Genomic DNA, 24,580 nt, shown 5'->3' with positions numbered 1-24,580 from the left:
GGTCCATAGCTAGTTCAACTTTAATGGTTTTAAAAGTAAATTATCAAATCTCCTCCCATTTTCTCCATTCTAGTTCTTCCTCTACACCCCCTCATCGCTATTCCCTTCCAAATCCATCACTGAAGTCCACTTAGTGCTTCCAGCATGTGCATGGGTGTAGAAGGGGCTCCTGAAGCATCTCAGGGACTGTATCCCTGAAATAAACTATCCCTCTCCAGGCAATCATCGAACACCAATAGCTCCTGAGCTAGTGGGTACTTTTAGGAGTTTGTCTCACTTTTACTGGTCTGTGAGAGACAATAATTTGTCAGATAATGCTGGGATAATTGTTTTTCCAGTGGACAGTGGCCATAACAACATCAATTGTTTGGTCACCTTTTGTGCATCTAGCAGAGAAGCCCACCAAAGCACATAGCTGGTATGAGATATAAGCATGTTGGCACATGAGAATATATGTGTATTGGGCCATTGGTGTTTGTTAATGACAAGAAGATTGAAAAAAAACCAACTACATTCCTCATTAGCAACTAAAATCCTGCAAGGAGACAGCAGTGTTGACAATCTCATGTGATCTGTTTCCCTCTTCCACCTTTATATCGCTGAAGAGTTACCCAGACTAATACAAAACCACATGGAGGTGGTGGTTTAGCCATTACTACTTTATCCCCCTAAGTGGAAATCAATAAAATACCCAGGACAGTAGCAGACACAAAGAAATCTTCTTTTATTTCACATATCAGAAAACACTTCAAATTACAGTTTAGCTTTTTGAGGTTTACATCAAGTAACAAAATGCAAAGACAGAAAACCTGAATTGGAGGAAATCCCTATTAATGGGGCACCAGGTGAGAAATTTCATTCAAACATTTCTCTCAATGGAGCTGGAGGCCTACACAGTTCCTTAAGAGTCGTTGTGGGGACCAAGGATGTCTTAGTTGGTAGAGTGCTTATCTGACTCCAGTTCCAGTGCTTAGTACTGCATAAATGGTGCTTGCCTAGCCCTGGGTTCAGTCCTCAGCACCATATAAACCAAACGCAGTGACACACATCTGCAATCCCAGCACTCAGAGGGTAAAGGCAGAAAGATCAAGAGTTCAAGCTACATCGTTCTTAGCTACATAGTGACTTTGAGCACAGCCCGAGTTACACGAGATCCTGCCTCATTCCCTATAGGAAGGAATCCTATTGTGCACACCTTCCAAAGGGGAGTGCCTATGAAGGTTGTCTTAAAAGAAAAATTTTTGCTGAATGACCACCAGTAAAATACTAATGGGGTTAACTCATTTGGGGAGTAGTTTTCTTCAATAATGGAGCCTTCTTCTTAGCCACAGTTCCTCATTAAAATACAAATATTCTAGCCACTCTCACAGCTAAAGGCAACACAACAGTCAGACTACTTTCTGGGAGGTTCTCATTCTTAGTAAGCTATCACATTCCCTGATCAGTACAGATGTGTTCTGGCAGAGTTCAGATCAGCCCAGGGAGGCTCAGCAATACCTCAAACAAATGAGCAAAGCTGGAAATTCAGAGCCTGTGTGAAGTACCTAGAGGTTATTCCAGTTGACTAGGACGTGGATAAACTAAAACACAGTGGCTAGTGCTGGTATCCAAGCATAGCAGTCAATCAGAAAGAAGTAAAACCTATTTGCAGGTCACTCTTTCTTTCACTAGGCTTACTAGAATTGTCAAGAAAACGATCCTGTGAGTACTCACACACACACAGGAAGCTCACCAACTCCTTCAATTTCACAGTTACTCCTGTCAACCCCAAACCCACCCTATAATGTTCAGGAGCAGAAAAAATATCAGACAATACTTTGCCTTGTGTCAGTTTCACAGGATGTCTCTGAGTTCTCAACCCTTTCCCGATAGTGCCTGCGGCAGCAGATACAGTGGAGGTAGTCTACTACGTTATGGGTGAAGAGTGAGCGCAATGGGTGCAAGTACTGGAAGAAAAGGAGCATGACTCCAATGGAAATCAGATAGGCAATGATAAGCTGCACAGCAATCAGGGAATGACAGTAATTCAGTAACACTTTGACTCCAAAGTACTTAAAAACCAAAACCATGATCACATTCTCTACCAACCTCACACTGTAGTGGAGTCCCATATGTCCCCAGTTCTGACCTTTGTCAACAAGGTCTCTGTCTGCCAACTTCAACTGCATGGCTGACCAGCAAGAGAAGTTGATGCCAGCATAGAGGATGGTGACAGAAATCAGTACCACCAGAGTGCCGACTCGGCTTAAATTTTTCTCAATATTGTTTGGCATTTGGGCACCACTCCTCCAGAACTTAACCCAGGGCTCAAAGAGGATGATCAAGAAGTTGAGCACTAAGAAGGGCACAGCCTTCAACTTCAAGGTGGCCGAGAAGAGCACCAGAATCACGAGGCGGGAAGTGATCTCCAATGTCCTCCAGATGGTGATACAAAGAACTTCCAGTGGTCCAAGTCTAATCTTGTAGTCATCATACTTGATCTGGATAGCCAACATATTGCAGAGGGTAGCCCCATAGGTGACAGATATCAGGGAAAAAACCATTAGCACTGCTGCAAAATAAAGAAAGAGACGAAGAAGCAATAAGTCAGTGTTTGCAGTGAAGAGGTCCAGAGATGTTGGGCAGGGCTTGGGACATCCCTTAACTAAGAGTAGATTATAGATGGTCACAGCTATGCATACAAACAGCATGCACCCGAATAAACATTGTTACAAAGACATAGAAGTGACTAACAGGTATAGAAAAGGATGTTCAATATCACAGATCATTAGAAAAATGAATGTAAATCACAGTGAGAGCTGGTAGTAGAGTTCAGTGATAGTGCCCTTGCCAGCGTGCAAAGAATGACCACAATAAGATACTGCCTAGTACCTGCTAGGGTGGCCACGATTTAGGGGAAAAAAATCTAACACAGATATGGAGAAAATTGAACCTTTATACATAGTTGGAATATACATTTATATTGCCATTGTGAAAACAGCATGAAGATAATTAAATACTGAACTAGCATATGATCCAGTAATTCCACTACTGGGTACATGCACAAAGGAAAGACAATGTGTCTCAAAGGATGCTATTATGTCATCCACTGCAGTGAGATACAGAATAGCTAGTATATGAAAACAATCTAAACGTCTATTGATGGGGGCATGTGTAAAGAAAATGGTATGCGTATGCTGTGGGATTTACTCCACAATAATATGAAGGAAATTGTATCATTGCAATAAAATGGATGGATATTGGGGACTTTATGCTAAGTGAAATGAGCAAGACTCAGAAATAAAAATAATTTATTACCCCATTTATAAGTGAAATGTCATAAATGAGCTATATTCAAAGAAACAATGCTTTCCAGGGCCTAGGGCTAGGGAACAGGAGGATGTTTTGCCAAAGAGAATGAAGTTTCTGTTACAAAATGATTACATTTGGGAGCTCTAATGTACAGCTTGGCATTATATTTCACACTTGTAATTTTCTGAAAGAGTTCATACACACAACTAGTAATTATATGAAGTGATATACATGCATCAAAACTTCTCATTGTAGACCTAAAATATATGCAATAAAACAAAATATCACACACAGAAAGAAAATAGAATAAATAAACCAAAACACCTTCTATAAAGTTGGTGGGGTTTTAAGTCAGTTTCTTTTAAATCCTGTGGGCTGGGTATATGGCAAAGGTCTTACTGAGAGTGAGCATGAAGAAAGCCACAGACCCAAGCTCCAGCACTATAAAAGTAAGCAAATAAAATAGTAAAAAGATGCTTTTATGCTTTCCTGTTTTCTAAGCTTCCAATTTAGAAATTTCAGATAGCCATACAATGCAAGAGTTTAATCACAGAAATATACAAAGTAAACTTTTTAAAATGAACAAGTCTTACAACTAATACTGAGAAGTCACTGACATGGGAAGGACACATGTAAAGGTACAGGGCAGACCTAACTGATAGGACAGCATTATAAGGACAGTGAGAAAGGATAAATAAACTGATACTATCTGGGACAAAACCTAATCTTAGGAGACATATAAGGTTTTTCTTCCTCCTTATTTTCCTCTTCTTCCTCTGATGCTCCTTTTTGAAACAGGGTCTCACTCTGTTGTAGCCCTAGCTGGCCTGGAACTTGCAATATAGACCAAGCTGTACTCAGACTCACAGAAATCCTGTTTCTGCTTCTCAAGTACTGGATTACCACGTCTAGAAACTGCCATTTGCAGTTGACATCTAATCTTTGATGTGTATCTGCTTCAAGAAACCAGTCTTCTAGAGTGACTCACTCCAGTTGCATATGCCAAAAAATAAAATGTAGTAGAAATCTCATGAAGGCAGAAGAGGCCATATCTAGTTTGCCAACCCTTCAAAGCTAATACACAAAGGTTGGTGGAATGATGAAGACTTCTGAGTTGACAGAGGCAAAAATACATGCTTAGGATTCAAAATCCTTCAAAAATCCTCCTTGGGGAGGATTTACTTAACTGCTGGGTCTACCACTGCATCTTTTTTTTTTAAATAAAAATGATTATATTTATTATGTAATCTCCTCTAAATTAATCAATAGAACCTTTTAAAATTATACACCTCAAAAGGAAATAATAAGTATTTGGCTGTTTTAAGGAAAAAAATATACTTGCTTGAAGTGAGATTGTGGAATTCTTACAAACTGTTCAGTTTCATAAGGAGCTACATCATGATTGGAAGCCATTAAGCTCCCTTATTTTATCTTGAAGAGGATCCACCTTTAAATCATCAAATAATAGTATAAATTCATCTGTTTTAGACCCCAAGAAACACCTTATTATATTCCACTCTAATATGTAATAATCTAGTCTAGAAATAGTTTCTTACTAAAAACCTAAATGGTTCTTGGAATCATTAAAAAAGATCCTCAGGCGTTTTGGCTTTCAATATAAACTTTTTATTTTTTATATCTATCATGTCAAGCTCTGGCTCTTTGTTTAGCTTTTTAGTATCTGTTTTTCTTCTATTCACATATACAGACATTTAAAAAATAATGATGACTGTATAGTAGAAAGTTACTGCTCGCATCAATTGCTGATGTCATGGAAGTGGATTTTATGTATACCATTTAAATAGTTATATTATCTAAGCCTTCTCAAATCCTTGTTTGATCGCATTTCCTTGTATTTTACATTTCTGATATTTTCAACGTTAAGTTCCTTTACTGTTTTCTTGTTTGTTTTTTTGCTTGCTTTAAATAGGTTTATATCTTCTTTGCAAAAGTGAAAACTAATCAGAAGGTAAAATGAGAATAATAAAGTTGTGAGGATTAAATAAAATAATTACATGTAAAAGCATTGGAGAGGTGTCTATAGCTTCTGTCTTCTATTTCCTCTTCCTCCACTCCCCCTTTTCCTCCCCTTCCCCAAAAACATGAATAGAGAATTGCAAAGTTGTTGCTCTTGGCTTTCTAAAGTTCTCTTCTTCCTTTTTCACCATCCAACACAGACTTGATTATTCATATAAAACCCCCGTACCGAACTGAGTTAACTCAATCCAAAATCAGTGATTTTTTTCTTTTGTGGTTACTGTTTATTAAGATTGGGGAAATGGAGGCTGGAGAGATGGTTCAGCAGTTAAGAACACTTACTACTTTGCAAAAGACTTGAGTTCTCTCCCTAATAACCTCATTGGACAGCTCATAATTACCTGTAACTCACCAGAGGCGTGTCTGATATTTCTGCCTCTGGCCTCTGAAGGCACCTGAACTCTGGCACACAGACACATATGTATATACATACACATAATTTTTAAAATATAAAATTAAAGCTTAGCAACTAGATAGGTGCTCAGCGGTTAAGTGTACTGGCTACTCTTACAGAGGACCCAGGTTCAGTTCCTAGCACCTATAAGAAGGTTCTTAACCTACAGTTCCAGGAAATCATGCCTTTTACTGGGCTCTCCAGGCATCAGGCATGCAAGTGGAATATATATACATGTGCAGACAAACTCATACACATACATCTTTTTTTAAAAAAAATTGAAAAAGTGTGGTAATTGGCAAATTGGTCTTGGAAATCAATCTATTTAGAAGATTGGTATGAAAAACCTGTAAGAAAGGCCAAAAAAAAAAAAAAAGACCTGGGATTGGACAGGCGCCCAAGAATCAATGGGAGTGACTTTAGCTGTGACTCACAGCATTGGGGATATGGAACTTGAAGAAGCCACCTCCTGTACCCAGGCAGGAACTCCAGTGGAGTGATAGGGATATCAACCCACCCACAAAACTTTCAACCCAAGATTTATCCTGTCTACAAGAAATGGAGGGATCGGGGAAATGGAGCAGAGACTGAGGGAATGGCCAGCCAATAACTGGCCCAACTAGAGACCCATCCCATGGCATCAATCCCTGACACTATTAATAACACTCTGTTATACTTGCAGACAGGAGTCTAGCATGGCTGTCCTCTTAGAGGCTCCACCTAGCAGCTGACGAAGACAGATACAGACATTCACAACCAAACAGTGGATGGAGCTCGGGGACTTTCATGGAAGACTAGGAGGAAGGATTGTGGGCCCCAAATGGGATAGGAATTCCACAGGAAGACCAACAGAGTCAACTAACCTGGACCCTTGGGCTCTCAGAGTCTGAACCACCAACCAAAGAACATACATGAGCTGGACCTAGGCCTCCCTACACGTATGTAGCAGATGTGCAGCTTGGTCTTCATGTGGGTTCTGAACAACTGGAGTGGTGGCTATCCTAAAAGCTGTTGCCTTTATGTGGAATAATTTCTTCTAGCTGGGCTGCCTTGTCTGACCTCAGTGGGAGAGGAAACAGGAAATGCTTAGCCTTGCAGAGACTTGAAGTGCCAGGGTGGGTGGGGGGAATACCCAGGGGGCCCCACCTGCTCAGAGAGAAGAAGAGAGGGGATGGGGGGAAAGATTGTAGGAGGGGTGACTGGAGAGGGGCAATAAAGTGAATAAGTTAAAAAAACATTAAATTAAATTCAAAAGAGAGAATAAATTCAAAAATGCATAAAAGGCAAAAAACTATAAACCATGAATATTTTAATATGCAAAAATTGAGCATTTCAAATATGATGTATGTGTGTGTGTGTATGTGTGTGTATTAGACCAAGGTCTTCAACATGCTAGGCAGGCACTCTGTAATTGAGCTACATCCACAGTCCATTATGCATACCCAGTAAATTAGAGTCTGGGAGGATATATACTGAACAGTTAACAGGAATTACTTTTGGTGAGTGACATTCTGTTTTCTATGTTATATCTATTCTATGTGGTCTGAGATGTTGCCAAAATATCTAACTTTTATAATTTAAAAATAAAAACAAAAAATAGTAGTGCATTAAGATGGCAAATTTTCATACAGAAGCATTTAAAGATAACACCCCACTGCCTTCTCAGGGCTTCTTAGGTAGGGGTTTTTTTTTTTTATAGTTTCCAGAAATTTTCTCTGCGGATACAATTACCTGTAGGCCAGTCAGTTGGCACGTTTGTCACTTTTGTGTTGTATACATATTTTAACTAGATGATTTTCCAGCTCTCAAAATTCTCAGGAAGACAAGCAGCATTTCCAGACAATGTTCTCCTCAAACTACTGTCAAAAGTACCCTTGTAAAAAGCTTCCAAACCAACAGAACTTCAAAACAATTGTTAATGGAGCAAAGGGAATAGAGTTGCCCCTCTTCCATTCATTTGAGACAGAGGAATTTGCCAACCAAGGTGAGAACTTAATACTTATAAAGAAATGGTTCAAACTCTACCCGCATCTGAAGCTGCATCTGTCCAACCAGATGAAGCAAACCCGGGCTGGTAAAATCCATTAACAAGATTTGATCTTGACCTTGACAGCCCTGACTCACATTGCTTCCTCTACTATAGGTCTTACTCATGTAGAGATTCATCTTTTTACGATTAGGAATTTATGTCAGTGGCTGCTTTGTAACTTCCTCCCGAGATCATCAAGAAAGAAGGTCAGTCCTTGGACCAGGCCTGACTGACCTGTATGCATCCCCACCCCCTCTCTGTCTCTCTACTTACAATGTGAGGAAATGATTACATCTATGGTTCTTTAATGAAACTAGCCAGAATCCACTAGAGTACTTTTTACAAATGCAGATTCCTGGCCTCCCCACACTCTGTGATCAATTTGGGTCTGAGGAGGGAAGACAAATTTTTAAAAAGAACCTTCTAAGTCAGGTATGCCAGCTCTTATCTGTAGTCCCAGCACATGGGAAGCTCAGCAGGAGGATTGCCATGAGTTAGCTGTCAGCCTGGGCTATATAATGGAATATAGCCTGGAATAAAATGTGAGCCACCACAAAAACAAAAAAGAAAGACAAAGAACCTTCCCACATGACTATGATATACAGACATAATTTGAGAACCTTTACTCTAAAGGTGGACATCTCTAAACAACTTACTTAAGCAACTAGCAACACTGTGTATACACTGGTGACAAGGGAAAGTTTTCTTTTTTTTCTGACTGCTACTGTGGCAAGAGGATGTGTTTGTAAAATTTTTAATTTAAACACTGCTTATCCCAATTTAAACACTGTAGCAGGTCTGAGTTGTCTGCCTCCATAAGTTCTAGTGCTGCCTAAGAGAACTATTTCTGATGACAAAAGCATTTTAAACTGCTGCCATCCCAAACAATATCAGACATAGTTATTGGGCATTTGAAATATGGACATCACTACCGAGAAAATGTGCTTTAATGGAGGGTGTTTTTTTCCTTTAAATTGCACATGAGGCTAGTAGCCAGTATATTGGACACTTCAGGCCTAGACTTCTAACACTTTTGGTTTAAACAGAGCCCTCCCTTCTTTTGACCCCACTCACCTCTACCAAGGGGGACTTCTGCAGAGATCAGAGTCACATAGAGCTGATAGGTCAGCTGGGGCACTGAGCCCAGGAAGGCTTGAATCTGTGACATACGTTTGTAGGCATTGCGGTGCATAGCCAGAGTCCGGATGGAGTGACCCACCTCCCATTCTATCAGCACCTCCTGGCCGTCTATTAGCATCTTCTTTCGGGTGAGGCTGACATATGGCTCCTCCTGCCCCTCTTTCTTCCACAGTGTAAGGTACTTAATCATGGCCTCCAAACATCTGCGGGAGTAAAGCATCATGGGAACTTAGCTAAAATTGTCCCAAGAAAGGAAGGTGTCATAAAGGGAAAAAATCTGGGGGAGGTATTATTATTATTATTATTATTATTTGACATTTTCTTTCATCTTTCCATTACACAGGAATCAAGGAGTTGGCCATATCTTGTATAAGTCACCTGGATCTAAGATTTTGTTTCTCTCTCTCTCTCTCTTTGGTAACTCACTGACCTAAGAACACCATTTCAGAAATACTTTGTAGCCGGGAAGTGGTGGCGCATGCCTTTAATCCCAGCACTTGGGAGGCAGAGGCAGGAGGATCACTGAGTTCAAGGCCAGCCAGGTCTACAGAGTGAGTTCCAGGACAGCCAGGACTACACAGAGAAACCCTGTCTCGAAAAACCAAAAAAAGAAAAAAAAAAAAACTTTGTAGTCAAGGAATTGTTCTATCTCCTCAAAAATATGTCTGTGGTTTTTAAAATGTGCCTCAAATACAATGGTATTAAGAAATACTATGTTCAGAGAGAAAATGGGGGCTCCAAAAGGCCCTGGATTTCACAATACCTTAAATTCCTAAATTCAAACATTCTTTAATAAATGCCTTGAGCTTCATAATTGAGATTCTTAGGTTCTGCTTCCAGGAAAACATCTCTTTTTGTCTGTGTGTGCCTCTTGTTGGGGGAGAGATCCCTTTTAAACCTGATTCTTTCTTTACAAAGAAAATAACCTTACCAGAGCCTATTACCCTTGAAATCTTGCTGAGAGCCGATTTCCTGCTGTGACCCTCCCACACCTCCCCCATCAAAATCAAAAGTCTCTGGCAGTTCTCATGTGATAAACAGAAGGAAAAAAAGCAACTAAGTACATGCTGTTTTGTTACACCTGAGTTATTGCCACCTACACACACACACACACACACACACACACACACACACACACACACTCTTACCCTGAAAAGAATGGAAACTTAACCATTTTTGACAAGAATATTTGTACTGGAAGTTAAGAAAGCATCTCTAATAGATTGAGGGCAAGAGGCTCTAGTTATCTTGCTTCCAGCTCTTGTCACAAAAAGGGGAAGTTGATCAACATTTGCTGAGCAAAAGAAAGAATAAGCATGAAAAAGGAGAAGGCAAGTGGGAAATGGCAGAAGATGAGAGCGGAGAGTGGCTCATAGGAAAACAGTAAAGACAAGTTCAGGACTGATGTGCTCTCTAAGCCTTGACTCTTAGTAGAAAGGTTTAGAATATAAGGTTCTGGCTGCCATTTTCCACAATCCCCTGAAATTTTTTTCATATGTACTACTCCAATATGCGCAGAAGAAATTTCTACTTTCAGGCACGTGGTGTGTGTGTGTGTGTGTTTGTGTGTGTAGTGAGGCATACATGTGCTACAGTTTGAGTATGTAGAGATCAAAGGACAGCCTTGGGTATTGGTCCTTGCCTTCCCTCTTGTTTGAGGTGGTTCTCTTTGCATTCACCAGGCTAGCTGGCCCACAAGCTTCTGGGGATTCTTTTGTGTTTCCCTCCCATCTCACTGTAGGAGTACTGGGAATAGAGGTCCAGCTGTACATGGGTTCTGGGAACTACATTCAAATCTTCATGTGTGCACAGCAAGTGCTTTATCCACTGAGCCATCTTCCCAGCCCTGAAAAGTCCACTTTCTATAGACAAACCTGAGTGAGAAAAAGAAAGGAAAGAAAAGAAACGGCAACTTTGACTACTTAGGGGAAAATGTCTAATTTCAAGCCCATCCAAACTACTGTTTAACAAAATATTGGGAGCAGTGGCATGAAGTCTCCTGCCTATGAGTCTATATGTGAGACTATTTGTTAGTTTAAGTAAGGGTATGTTGGTTACTCCTGAGCTACAGTAAACCAGAGTACATAGATTTCCAGAAGCATGTGTGCATTTCATGTAAGACAGCCATGCCCTAGAAACATCATTTGTGTGGTGATACTCTTTACCTAAGGAAAACAGGAATGGGCCTTGAAAATAGGTGTATAAATAGTGTAATTTCTGAGTTTACAATAATTCTTCTGAAGAACTATAGGCAATTAATGTTTACTGAGTGTCAGCCTTAAACACGTACACATATGAATAACACTAAATGGACTCAAGAAGCATTTATATATTATATGTATATATTATATTCTTATCATATATATTTTTTTCAAGGAATAATGAATCTGAAAGGGAGTAGGGAGACATTGAAGAAGTTGAAGGAAAGCGAGGTGGAAATGATATATACAGCATGTATGTAAGAAAGTCTCAAAATATATAAAAATTTTCAATAAAATCAAGTATTCTTTCTGCTGTGGGATTAGTGTGACCGGGGTTCTAAATGCTGCTCCATCCATGTGCATACAAACTAAAGGACAAATTTGAAAAACAGTGAACAACGCTCTATATAGAACAAAGTGAAAAACAGCTTAGAAGGCCACAAACAAAAAGAGGAAGTAAAAACTAAGGGCTGCGGGCTAGGTGCTTGCATCCTCTTCAGCTGCTAATTTGGTATATTGCATTTTGAAAAGGACCAAACATTTGTTTTCCTGAGTCCGTCGTGACATCTTGAAATTTCATGGTTCCAAGTTAAAGATAAAGTCTTCCTTTTACAGCTAACTTCAAACTTTTTGAACAGGAACGTAACATTAGATCAAGTTACATATGCCCATCAGAGTCACATCTGTACATTAAATATAGAGAATGGCTCATACTGCATTCTTTCTTTCTTTTTTCTTTTAGTAAGTTGCCAAATTTAAAATCATGAAATATCACAGAAACCTCTGACTTGAGAACTAACTACTCCCCAAAATTAGATCTGTCAATATCGAACTCCAACATACAAACAGTAGATTAGAGTTTTAAAGTGACTGCTTCCTAGACAGGCACATCCCAGATTCCAATTTGACATGGTATTCCATTTCTTTAACACTGAGACTTTGTTTCCATTTATTTCACATGTGAGACTATTTTCTAACACTTGCCCTACTTCCCTCATTCATAGTATACACACAGCCCCTGCGAGCAGTTGGGTTTGGAACACAAAGTCGTCTAGCCTAACGCATTTATGATACAGATGAAGGAACTGAGGCCCAAGGCATCTTTAAGAGTTACCACTGAGGCCATACAGCTTGCGAATAACAGGAGGAAGACCAAACTTAGAGTCACTGCTTTGTAAAGATAGCTCAGCCTACAAGTTCTGTGATGAGACTTAACTAGTTCCTCATTGTTTAAAACAATATTGATAAACATATTCCAGACTTATGGAAATATAATTGACAAACAAATATATTCACAGATAATAAATTTTGTTAATGGGGGGTCCCACTCTTAGTATGTTTCACAGACCCTTTAGATCTCTGATGAGCGGTCTTCCTATTATGATTACAACACCAACACTGTGACCCACATTCCTCAGCTGACTCCAGATGTTTGTCTCTCTTACAGTCATGACAAACTTGATCCATTCTTCCCTCCTGACCTCATAAGTTATGCAATATTTCTCTACAATGAAACCCCATAGCATCCAGATGAATCTGTGGGCATAGATGCCTGTCTCCCTACAATTAAGAACGTTCTCATCTTGCTTGCAGCAATATGAATGGGAATACCTGATCCTAGCGCTCTTTGCTACTAACTCCATACAGAGGTGTACTGCCTTTCTTTGGTCCTTCCAACCTGGGTATACCTACTTTAGCAATGTAACAAGAAATAAGCAAGAAACTGATCTACCAATATCGAAGACTGAACTTCATTGAGTTTAGTACCACCTTGCTACCTCCTATTACTTAAAGTACTTTTCAACCAATTCTAGAAATTTTGAAAATGACAAAAAAAAAAACAGCTCAAGAAGTCCACAGTGTTAAAACTGAATGTCAGAATGAATGAAGGCAGGAATACATATTTATTTACTCATAGAACATCTAAATGACAGAATTCAAATTATAGTCTCTGGAGGCTAGGACTATATAGCTCAATGAAATAGCGCTTACTTAGCATGCCGACCCCTGGGTTTCATCCAAGTAAAGTGAAAAATAATCCCTCTGTAGCTCTAGCTCAAGAGCACAAGGTGACTGCATTTGTTGGTCCCATACCTGTTTTCACAACACAAACTCAGTAAGAACTGTCTAATCAAGTCTTATTGGTGATGGTGCTCACGGTTTTTGAATATGTATCCATGCCACAAAGGCACTATGGCCTATAGCAATACCCAAGATTTCAGATAAGGTGATTAGAAGCACAGTACCAGTCATATAACTATTCGCCTCATCCATCCCCTGTACCTGTTTGAAGGAAGTTGGTTGGGTAGAGATTCAAAAATGCTCACCTGATAACAGGTCCCAAGAGGATTAGATGCATAAATAATGATAGTGGTCTATCTTTAGCCAGGTCTCTGTGGACAAAAATGAGAGTCAACTGAACCATGATAGATGAAAACATAAAAAAGGAAAAGGTGTATGTCATCCAGAAGGTTTCATTGTTCTTTCGGTAAATTCTAACCATATACAAGGCAGACGCAGCCTCCCCACAGTACAAAAAGGTGGAGAAGAGGATACTAAATGGAAAGGTAAAGCGTGGGTTAGGCCCACGGATGACATCTTCTTCCAGAGATGAAATAGGAACCACATTTGGCTCCTCAGGAATCTCATAAACTCTGTCCATTGTGGAGACTCTCTTATTGTCTGGAGTTCAGAGCTCTTCGCCATCCATCCCTAAAAGAGACCCTGTAGCCACTGCTGGTCCAAGGATCAGTCAGGTGGACCGTGGCTAGTTTTGTCCTTGAATGAAGACCAACAAGTCAGAACAGGACACACCTCACTTCTAGACTTAACTTGAGAGTCTGGAGTGGAAAGTCCAGGAGTATGTCTTTGAACTTCACTCTTGATTGGCCCTGGAATACAATCTTCAACATATGTGCTGAGAAACTTGGACAAGCACTCCAGCACTGAGTCTGGTGTCCAATTCCAGGCGTGTGAAAAGGCAAGGAACAGCTGTTTCCCCCAAGCCTCCTTTCATAGTCCCCCAGGCAGAGGAGTAGCCACTTTGAGGAGGCACATCACACACTCAGCAGCTTCTCCTTAGGGATTCTCATCCGTGTATCCTCTCAAGTCAGCAGAGAACCGAGCCAAGGTAGAAGAGGGAGCACAACCTGGGTGTCCTGTCAAAGATTCAGTTCAGCACCTAGGTATCCATCCAACCTGCTACTAGGTTGTGCCTATTAGCTAGCCTACTCGCTGGCTCATCAGAGCTCTCTCAGGACCTGTAGGGAGGCAAATGTTCTCACGTAGGTTCTCCAAGCCCCGCCCCTAAGACCGCCTGGTTGGGGGCCAAAGCAATGTCACCACTGTTCCCAACGATGTCTCCTCGGAAAAAAGCGGAGCGCGTGAAACCGGATAGAAGATGCTGGAGGTGTAGTTTCACGGAGACACTTTGCTACAAAAGGAACAGTTTGAGAAGTGCGTCGAGTCCTGGTCTTTGGTAACTATGGCACCTGGATGACTTGGGTGGAGTGGTGGTGGCGTTGGCCAGGCGAGTGAGAGAGACAGCTGGGCAAAAAAAGTATATAAGCCACAGTTCCAAGATGAACAATATGAGTAGCCAAAGGATGCTCCAGGTAGAGAGGCGCAACACAAAAGGAGCCTGTGCCAGTCTTCAGCAGTATTTCTCACCATGACCTCGGGATTCAGGAGGGAGCCACAGCTTTTTCCTCTTCTCCCGGAGCAGCAGCATGCACCCACTTCTACCCCGCCCTCCACAACAGCTAGCTAAAGTAGCTCGCTCCCACACTCGCTCAACCCACGCAGTTAGGCAGGTGTGTCTCCCTGGGCCGCAGGGTTGAACCTCCCCAGGTCCTATTGCCCTCCAGATAATATCAGAAAAGCGGGAACCTTAGTGGGAATTGGGTCAGAGGTTTCCCATTCAGGTAAGTCTGTATGCAGCAAAGGAAAGATTGAATCAGATAGAGATCAAAACTCTGAGACAGCCTACAGACGCCGAAAGCGCATAAATGCCTTGATTTCTGCTCTTAGAAAATGAGGCCAGGACAGAAGCTTTAGAAGAAACTTTTAGGTCTTTGGTTAAAAAGGCTCTGAAAGGGTGCCAAATACTAAACAGCCAAGAGGGCTGTTAGTAACCACCGGAGAGGGGTGTCTTAAAGAGCGCCTAAAATTGTCTCAGGTTTTAAGGGCAATCCTCCCCCACCCCACTGAGCTTTTGTTTTCATGCTTCGTTTGCATAATCCTAAACCCCAAAGAAAAAAAGGGAAACATCTGCCTCAGGGTAACATAAATGTAGCAGACCCAGTGTCAGCAGGAATCTATGGGAGGAGGAGCGACCAGAGAGCAGCCACCAAAAAAAAAAAAAAAAAAAAAAAAAAAAAAAAAAAAAAAATGGCCTCAAGATAGACTCGGTCTTCGTCATTTACTGTGTTTGTGCCTGTGTGTCTCTGTCTGTGTATCTGTGTTTGTCTATAGAAGTTCCCTCAATTGCCCCTTCCTTTTCCCAGGGCCCATTGGAGGACAGAGTCCCCTTGGAAAGCTTGTCTTCTGAGGCACAGCTGTCCCTGGTCTAGGCTGGCCTGGAGGCTCACACTTCCTCTTTTGTGGCCTCTCTAAGGAGGTGATAAAATTGAGAACAACTTCTTTAAAAATGTTGATGGCTTCGAAGGAGGATTGGTGCTCTGCCTGGCAGTACATGGTACATTATCTCTTTGGGCTGCTTTCCCTTTTTTTAAAAAATTTATTTTTATTGGTTTGGAGGGAGGTTGTGATTTGGTTTGTTTCTCGAAACAAGGTCTCACTCTGTAGACCAGGCTGGCCTCAAGACTCACAGACATCCACCTGCCTCTCTGCCTTCCAAGTGCTAGGATTAAAGAGTGTGGGTCACCTGCTTTAGCAAGCAGCTTACAAGGCATGTTTCGGGCACAGTGACCAATTTATCCACTTCAGAAGAGTATGGTGAATTAGTCATCCAAACACAGAAAAGCTATAAAGACTGTAGGATAAAATTGGAATGGTCCTTCTGCCTTTCTGCATTGTGCCCCATGCCTTTACCACTCCCCCAATCCACAGCATTACAAAGTCTTCCTATTTTGTTCCCAAATGACTGGTTATTCTGTCTGACACCCAAGGCTATCTGTAATCACTACTGCCTCTCTATAATTTTAGTCTCCCACGCCGCCATGCTGCACACCTTTCGCACCAGTCCAGCAGGTTTGCTCACTTGGCCATATATTCATCCTGCTCACCCCCAGGTTCTGTGCCTCATTGATGCTATGTACGGCTCACTTCATCCCTTTCTCCATTAGTCCACGCGATGATCTTCTTTCAAGGATCACCTTTAACCCTGACAGGCCATTGGTAACTTCCCCTACCTTCGTTTTCCTTCCCTTGTGCCATCTGTACACACCACACACTCTGTTGTATGGGTCCTTCAACTCCGTTTGCTCTGTCTTCCCAGCGGAAATAGGAACACAGGGAGGGTGCCTAATGAATGTTTAGTGTGGCTCTCAATGACAGTGGTGATCAAGTGGTGATCAACAACTGACGATGATGAAGCTTCCTCCCCTTACTTCCTCCATGAAGCCAGGAAGAACTCAGTCAGATTCAACTCTAAATGCTATAGCCATTATAAGTGGAGCACAAAGTCCTTTGACTGAATGTGCAGTCTTTTTCACCCATTCAGCTCACAGAGGATGTCAATCCATGGAGCTGTCCCTTTTCAGGCATTCTTTTTGTCAGCACCACATTTTAGTCTCAAATTACGAATTATTTCAAGTATATTAATTTTTATGTTCCAACTAAACTATTATAGGATCTTAAGGTTAGGACTCCTATTATACTTTTATTGGATTCCTCTGGGGCTGGTATAAATGTGTTCATTTCCTGACATCTGATTCCTCTCATCAACCAGCTTCTCTATTTTCAGTCTTAAGACTCTCTGGCACTCTAGGTCACTAAATCCTTGGGTCTCTTATTTCCCTGTTCCTTTGCCCTACTGGAAGAAACTAACAGAGTGTCCCTGTGTCTAGCATTCTTTGATCCATCAGTGTATTAGTTACTGCTGTGATAAGATACCCAACAAAAGTAACTTACGGGAGGAAAGGTTTATTTGGGCTTACACTTCTAGGAGATACAGTCCATACTGGCAGCAAGAGCAGGAGGCAGCTATAGAACAACCACAGGCAGGAAGCAGAGAGCGATGAGTGTGCGTGCTCAGCTCACTTTCTCCTTTGCATTCAGTCCAGGACCCCAATCCATAGAATACTACCACCCACAGGAGGCAGGTCTTTGCATCCCGTTAACTTCAGATAAGTCCTCACAGGCACACCCAGACATTTGTCTTCTCGGTGATTCTAGATCCTTGACAACCAAGAGTAGCTATCACAATCAGTCAATTTCTTTGGGCAACTCTGCTCTTCTTAGGACAAGGGACACTGAAAATGCTGACAGTAATTAGACTTCTGAGGCCCAGAAGCTCCGTCCCCACTGAAAGCACAGATCTCTCAAGAGCTAGTTAATTGAAATGAAGCCCATAGGTAGTCCTCTGAATTCTAGGTAGTATTCAAGAGTCAATTTCCACCCTTTGTAAAGCACCAGAATTGTGCAAAAGGGGGAGGCTGAAGCACTGACACCTTACCCACACCCAGTCCATAATTCAGCATGAAGAAAGACTGTGTCTAAAAGTCACCTTGTCTAAATCTCTTGGCATCTTTACAGCATTGAAAACCATTCAACCCATGTGATGCTTGGGAACTACGTCGAACACTCCAAGCCACTGTAGCCAGAAGACTGCTCATAGGCCTTCCAGGAGTGGTGCTTATAAGGACACAAGGGAAGAAGAGAGGAAAGAAAGTAAGTAATCAGCAGCAGGTGGCTGATAGAGCACTCACAGAGTACCAGTCTCCAGAAGGCGATGGCTAGAGAAGATCAATAGCTAGAATGGAAGAGTGGCTTCCTTCTATAGAATGCTCATTTTCAGCTGCAGCATCCTTAAAAGATATCTAAGGCAAAAATCAATCATGTATCCTCTAGGACTTTTTTCCTTCCTTCCTTCCTTCCTTCCTTCCTTCCTTCCTTCTTCCTCCCTCCCTCCCTACCTCCTACCCCCCCTCTTTTTTTCTTATATACTCTTTAAGTATTAAGATTCTGGCTTTTCAGTTTGTAGCCCACTCCCTCATTAGTATCACCCACAGATAGAATCTGAGTCTGAATCCAAAACATGGGTGGATTCACTCCACAACCTCACCCCTGGCATTTTACTTTTTTAAAAAAAAATCTACTTAAAATGGAAAAAATGTAGTTAAAGTGAACATCTAAATTAGCTTTGAAGAGAAAGAAGTGCTCTCACAAAATGTAGCATGCAGATAAGGATGGTGTTGGCAGGCAGCTGGCAACGTTGCCCGGTGCAGGGAAGAGAGGAGGAAGTACATAATGGATATTACTTATTTTTAAAAGAATAACTTTAAAATAGAATTTGCATACCATATAATACAGCTATGTAAAGCACACAGTTTAGTGGTCTTAGTTCAAAGCCATTTATTCATTATAATAATCTAGTTCCAGAACATTACTTCACTCCCCCAAAGAAGCCAATAACCGTTAAACACCCATTCCACATTTACCTTCTCCTAGATGAAACAACTACTAATGTACTTTCCGTCTCAATTTATTTGCCTATTCTAGACTATATTCATCCATTTATTTTGCCAATAGTACTATATCACAGATTCAGTGACTTATGAAGAAAATGAATTTATTTTGGCTATTAGTTCTGATTGAAAGGAGATGGGTCATTTCTGATAATGGCTTCCTTTCGAGTAGTGTTCTCAGGTGGCACAAGTGACAGCATTGGAAGACACAGTGAATGCTCATGTGTTTGTGTGTCCTCCTTCCTTCTTATAAGCAACCAGGAATCCATCCTGGAGCCTCAACTCTAATATCTAACCCAAATCACTCACTCCCTGGAGACTCTAAACACCATAATTAGATTGTTTCCAAACTCTTCATACCTCATGACAAGGATTAATTTCAATACATGAAAACCTAGAAGACACAAATTACAGCCAAATCAAAGCATTGGCACTGCACAGACTTGTACAATACATGTGACCTTTTATGGCTTCTTTTACTTAGCATGATATGCTCAAGGTTTATCCATACTGTAGCATGTATCAGCTTATCGGCATTCCTTCCAGATGAGTAACATTCCATTGTACAAATATGCCACCAAGAAATAGGGTCAACTGGAGTTGCTGGTAGGTCTGAAATTCAGGTCAGGGCAGCAGTCTTAAAAATAGGGAAGAGTTAATGTTGTAATATCCAGTTCAAAGGTTTGAAGCTCAAGCACAACCCTGGATTTCTTTGGGAGATGCTGGCTTCTTCTCTTCAGGTCTTTTATGAATTTAATAAAATCCAGTCACAATATGGAGGGTAACAAGCTTTGTTCAACTGCCAAGAATAAACATTAATCACAACTGAAAAAAAAATTCCCAGTAATATCTACACAGATGTTTGACCAATCAACTGTTTATCATAGCCTGTCCAAGTTGCCATGTAAAACCAACTGTTGGGCAGTTGAGATGGCCTTGCAAATAAATGCATTCATCACGTGCATCTGAAGACTTGAGTTTGATGTGCAGATCCTACAGTGAAAGGAAAGAACAGCCTCCCTAAAACTGTCCTCATGATGCAAATGTATGTACATGTTCTCATACACACAGAGGACAGGGACACACACAAGTGCGTGCACACACACAGAGATGGGAGGAAGGGGGAAAGAGAGGGAGAAGGGAGAGAGAGAGAGAGAGAGAGAGAGAGAGAGAGAGAGAGAGAAATGGGAGGAGATATATAAAAATTTAAAATGGTCACAGGACACAGGATTGTCTCCATTCTTTTGGCTCTCATGAATAAAACAATTAGAAACATTTGTGTACAAGTTTTTGAATGGATGTAAGTTTCCTTTTTAAATTTTGTGTATATGGGATTTTTTTCCTTCATGTATGTCTGTGTAAAATGTGCATGCCTTGTGCCCTTGAAGGCAAGAAGTGGGCATTGGATCCCCTGAAACTAGAACTACAGATGACTGTGAGCCACCATTCAGGTGCTGGGGATCAAGCCTAGGTCTTCTGGAAGAGCAACAGGTTCTCCTAACTGCTGAGATATTTCTCCAACTATGATGTATGGTTTGTTTTATTTGTGTGTGAAGATATGTGTTTGTGTGCACATGTGGGTGCATGTGTGCATGCATGCATGTGGAGGCCAGAGGTTGACATCCAGTGTCTTCCTCATATCATTTTCCATTTATTTCTTAAGATGGGGTATGCTACTAAACCTGGAGCACACTGATTGCCTAGATGGGCTGGTCAGCAACCCCCAAGATTCCTCTTCTCAGCTACACGCTACCAACTCCAGCTTTTTATCTGGTTGCTGGGGACTTCAGGTCCCCATGGTTTCATAGCATGTACATTAACCATTGTACCATCCTCCTCACACTGAATGCACTTTCAACTCATTAATAACAATGCGTAATCTTTTCAAGAAATTGCCAGATGTTTCCAAAGTGGTTTCATCATTTTATATTTCCATCAACTGTATATAAGAATCCCAATTTCTCCCTGTCTCTAACAACTATTACCAATATTGATTATAGCCATCCTACTGGGTTTTAATTCGAATTTATTTGGTAGCTGGCTTCCTTGATTGAATGATCAACTGATTGTGGAAGAGCATTTGACTATCAGTTACCGTTATTCACACAATTATTTCAATAAACTTTTTTGAAGTTTAAAAATGTTTGTGCACAGTGGCACAGACCTATAATCTCAGCATTTTGGAGGCTGAAGCAAAAAAAAGAAAAACTGAATTTCAGGCCAGCCTGAGATGTATCGTGAGTTCCAAACCACTCTGGCATACATAACAAGTTTGTGTCCAAAAATGATACTTTATGGGCCAACAAGGTAGCTCAGTGGGTAAAGGCACTGGCTGTCAAGCCTGCAATATGAATTCGATCTCCAGCATATACACAGTAGAAGGAGAGAACAGATTCCCTCACGCTATCTGACCTCTAGTCCCAGGAGCTTGGTACCTAAACACTCAGACGCCCAGACACACAAACACACTATTTATTTTTTTTTATAAATATTTATAATTAACAACGAACAAGACAAAGATCTTAAGGCGTTCATAGTGTATAGAGAGTTTATATAGTGATTATTTGTCCTCTTCAGGAGCTTGTTGTCTACCATCTGAATTCCATTACTTATGGGAGAAGCTCAACAGATCCTGATGCGAAGCAACACCCTTTTGCAATCAGGACACAGGTATGTGATTTAGATAATCCACTGATACTTCCTTGAATTGGGAGCTGGTGACCTACAGCAATAATCCACAGGCGCCTCCTGGAATTAGGAGCCAGTGACCTATAGCAAACAAACACCTTTGTTTGAGACTATTATGAAAATGTACCTTCTAGTTCTCCAAATTCAGGGTGTGCAGTTAGCCGTGGCCTTAGTTGCCATGATCAAAGTTTGCTATCTTGCTCTGACACCACACTGCCCACTTCAATAAGTGAGTAAACAAGTCCAGTTCTTAGAAATAAAGGACTGTTCCAAAGGTGCCTTTGGTTATAAGACTCTGAATATCTCTTTTCTCTCTGAGATCTTCTCCCGTTTCTCTCCCCACCTTTGCCCTCTGCCCTAAATAACAACCCCTCCTTGGGAAAAAAAAAGACTCTGAATCAACGTAGGTCAATAATTTTATTAGACTTTCACATCAGTCTAATACTCTTTCTATCCAACAGTCTTGCCCTCCCTCCTTCATAAAACTAAGACTTACATTGCAGTCCCAACAGCTTTCTCAGCCATCTCTAGAGTCCCACCCTATTTTCTGTCATAGGGTTTTCTACCAACAAATCTGTTACATATCTCATCCATCCTGGTACCCACTAGTCAGAGGACCTGAGCGGAACAGCAGATGTGGTAGTAGCAGTGGCTATTATGATGTTGATTTTGTAGCTTGGAGTCTGTCTGATTCTTCAGCACAACCCATGATTCTGTGAGCTACTTAACACACTTTCAATACATGCTTTTTGCCCCCAAGTAGTTATCAGTTTCTGTTGCTAACAACCAAGAACCTTGTGGATTATACAGGAAAAGATCAAAAGTGTCATGTTATAACACAGCATGATAAGAGTTGGGCAAGAAGCCCAGAATCTGGGAATGTGATCTGGTCTCTTGAGGGGAGAAGAGGATTTATTTCACTGTACAACTTACGGTTCTTCACCAAAGCAGCTCAAGGCAAGAACATGGAGGCAAGAACTAAAGGAAAGGTCATGGATGGATGCTGCTTACTGGCTTGCTCCTCAGGGTCAAATACAGATACCTTTCTTATACACTCCAGGACTACCTGCCTAGGGGTGGTGCCACCCCTACTGGTCTGGGCCCTCCTACATTAATTATTAATTTTAAAATGCCCTACACACTTGCCTACATGGAATCTGATAGCTGCAATTTCTCAACTGAGGTCTCCCATCCCAAATAACTGTAGGTTGTGTGAAGATGACAAAAATAAAAAAATAAAATATAAAAATTACCACACTTCTGAAAACAACACCAAAAACATCATTTTGTTTCTTTTAAAACAGATATTATAAGCAGCATTTACGGAAAGCTACAAATGGAGAGAGAAGTTTATAAAATTCATAGCCAAAACTGACCATAGATTAATACATTCAGTGAGAAGAATAATTCACTCACTGTTTAGTAGGTAATTATATGTTAAATTAAGTGAAACAATATACTTTGAAATACAACACATTAAAGCAAAAAAAAAAAACACACACACAAAAAACCAAAAAACCCTAACATTCAGGTATAATGTACTGAGTAGGCAAATTTAACATGATTTTTTTTCAATGCATTAGATTGGTTCTATTATCCAAGTTGGAATAAGCTGAAGAGTTCTTTAACCATAAATAGTATTAATACCAACCTTGGCCAGGCGGTGGTGGCGCACGCCTTTAATCCCGGCACTTGGGAGGCAGAGGCAGGCGGATTTCTGAGTTCGAGGCCAGCCTGGTCTACAGAGTGAGTTCCAGGACAGCCAGGACTATACAGAGAAACCCTGCCTCGAAAAACCAAAAAAAAAAAAAACAACCTTGGCTGAGAACATACTCTGTGCCCAGTGCTACTGTAGAACTAATGTAATACTTGCAATGCTCTCGTCACCTAGGAGCTATGGTAGGCTCCAATTTTAGGTGACTGAAAGTACAGAAAATTTAATAGAGTCATCTCAACTAGTAGAGCCAAGATTCAGAACCCAGGAAGTCAGGTTCTGGTACCTGGGTCCTAGTCACTTCAAACAGAAAATGGTATTAAAAATACTAATGTGGCTTGCAGAGAAATTTTAGTAACTGGTTTGACAATTCCAAGGCTATTAGCCAGAAAAATAAACACAACTTGAGAAGTACAGAGCTGAACTCAAGACTAACCGCTTTCCTCACTTCCAGACTGTACACCTTCCCACTTTACTATGCTTCCAACAGCAATTCTATTGGCCTGTGTCTAACTTGCTCCCAACCCCAACTACATTTTAGCATCAATGCCCTACTTTAGAATGACCATTACACTGAAATGTATCGGTGTATGAGTGGGTCTACCTCCCAGGATTTGCTCACCTCTTCCAACCTATCTGAAAAAGTTTTCTGCCCTATTTTCTCCTATATCCCAACATGATCCATCCCCGTAAGTCAAACTTACATTTCTGCCATTCGGTGAGATTCAAATTCTCTATCTTTTTTTTTTTTTCAGAACAACTAAGCTTTTACTGTCTGCTACCAGTTCTTTTGCTATCTAAACTGATCTCAAGAGTACACGCTTTATTTCCCTAATTATCCACAAGGATTCCCCAGGAGCAGTGCGAGCTGTGCTCTCCATTAGGACAGCAACTGTCTGCATGTGGCTACGTAAAATTAAACTAAGTACAATCCAGTAAAACGGAAATCGCAATTTCTCGATCACATTAGTCCCACTTGAAGTACTCGGCAGCCTCATGTGTAATTTAGACAGTGTGGGTACAGAATATCTCCACATCATAGAAAATTCTAGTGGACAAGAACAGAGAGACAGTCTGTTCCAGCTCTCACACTCGCAGGTACCCTTTCTGTACTCTCCCTGTAAATATTGTTTCCTCTGAACTTAAACAAGCATCCTGAGCACAAAAAGTGAGGGATTTTCTTAAATGCTGATTCCTATAGCCAAAGAGGAGTTCAGAAGATAAATCTCAAAGGTAAACATCACTTTATATGTCTAATCGAATCTGAAAACCTTTGCCTTTTCTCAGTTCTCATCCTTCCTGATCCCTCTGCTACCTTTAGCATTATGTAGAATAGGCTTGCATCTTCTCAAAAAGTCATCTTGTTTTGCTCCGCTGGCACTGTAACCACGAAAACAATGGCCACTGATTTACTTATTACATAGCCTCTGTGTCAAG

General features: G+C 40.9%; 2 protein-coding genes across 3 annotated transcripts in view; one reads left to right on the top strand and one right to left on the bottom strand.

Moving 5' to 3' along the window:
* Window positions 1-700: 700 nt before the first annotated feature.
* Xkrx (XK related X-linked) lies at window positions 701-14,817 on the bottom strand. Its single transcript, XM_028785438.1, has 3 exons — window positions 13,420-14,817; window positions 8,826-9,094; window positions 701-2,551 (listed from the first exon to the last, which is right to left on the bottom strand). Exons 1-3 carry the CDS (start codon window positions 13,752-13,754, stop codon window positions 1,806-1,808), a joined length of 1,350 nt encoding a protein of 449 aa, XP_028641271.1. The 5' UTR covers window positions 13,755-14,817; the 3' UTR covers window positions 701-1,805.
* The window catches only part of Arl13a (ADP ribosylation factor like GTPase 13A), a 42,744-nt gene continuing 32,592 nt past the window's right edge, over window positions 14,429-24,580 (top strand). For both annotated transcript variants that reach the window (XM_028785698.1, XM_028785657.1), the window contains exons 1-3: window positions 14,429-14,570; window positions 17,810-17,944; window positions 21,319-21,411. The gene's annotated coding sequence lies outside the window, so the exon portion shown is untranslated. The remainder of the gene's footprint in view (window positions 14,571-17,809; window positions 17,945-21,318; window positions 21,412-24,580) is intronic.

This window comes from Grammomys surdaster, unplaced genomic scaffold (genome assembly GCF_004785775.1).
Source record: "Grammomys surdaster isolate TR1022 unplaced genomic scaffold, NIH_TR_1.0 61, whole genome shotgun sequence".
Classification (NCBI taxonomy): Eukaryota; Metazoa; Chordata; class Mammalia; order Rodentia; family Muridae; genus Grammomys; species Grammomys surdaster.
This window is presented reverse-complemented; position numbering and strand designations above follow the sequence as displayed.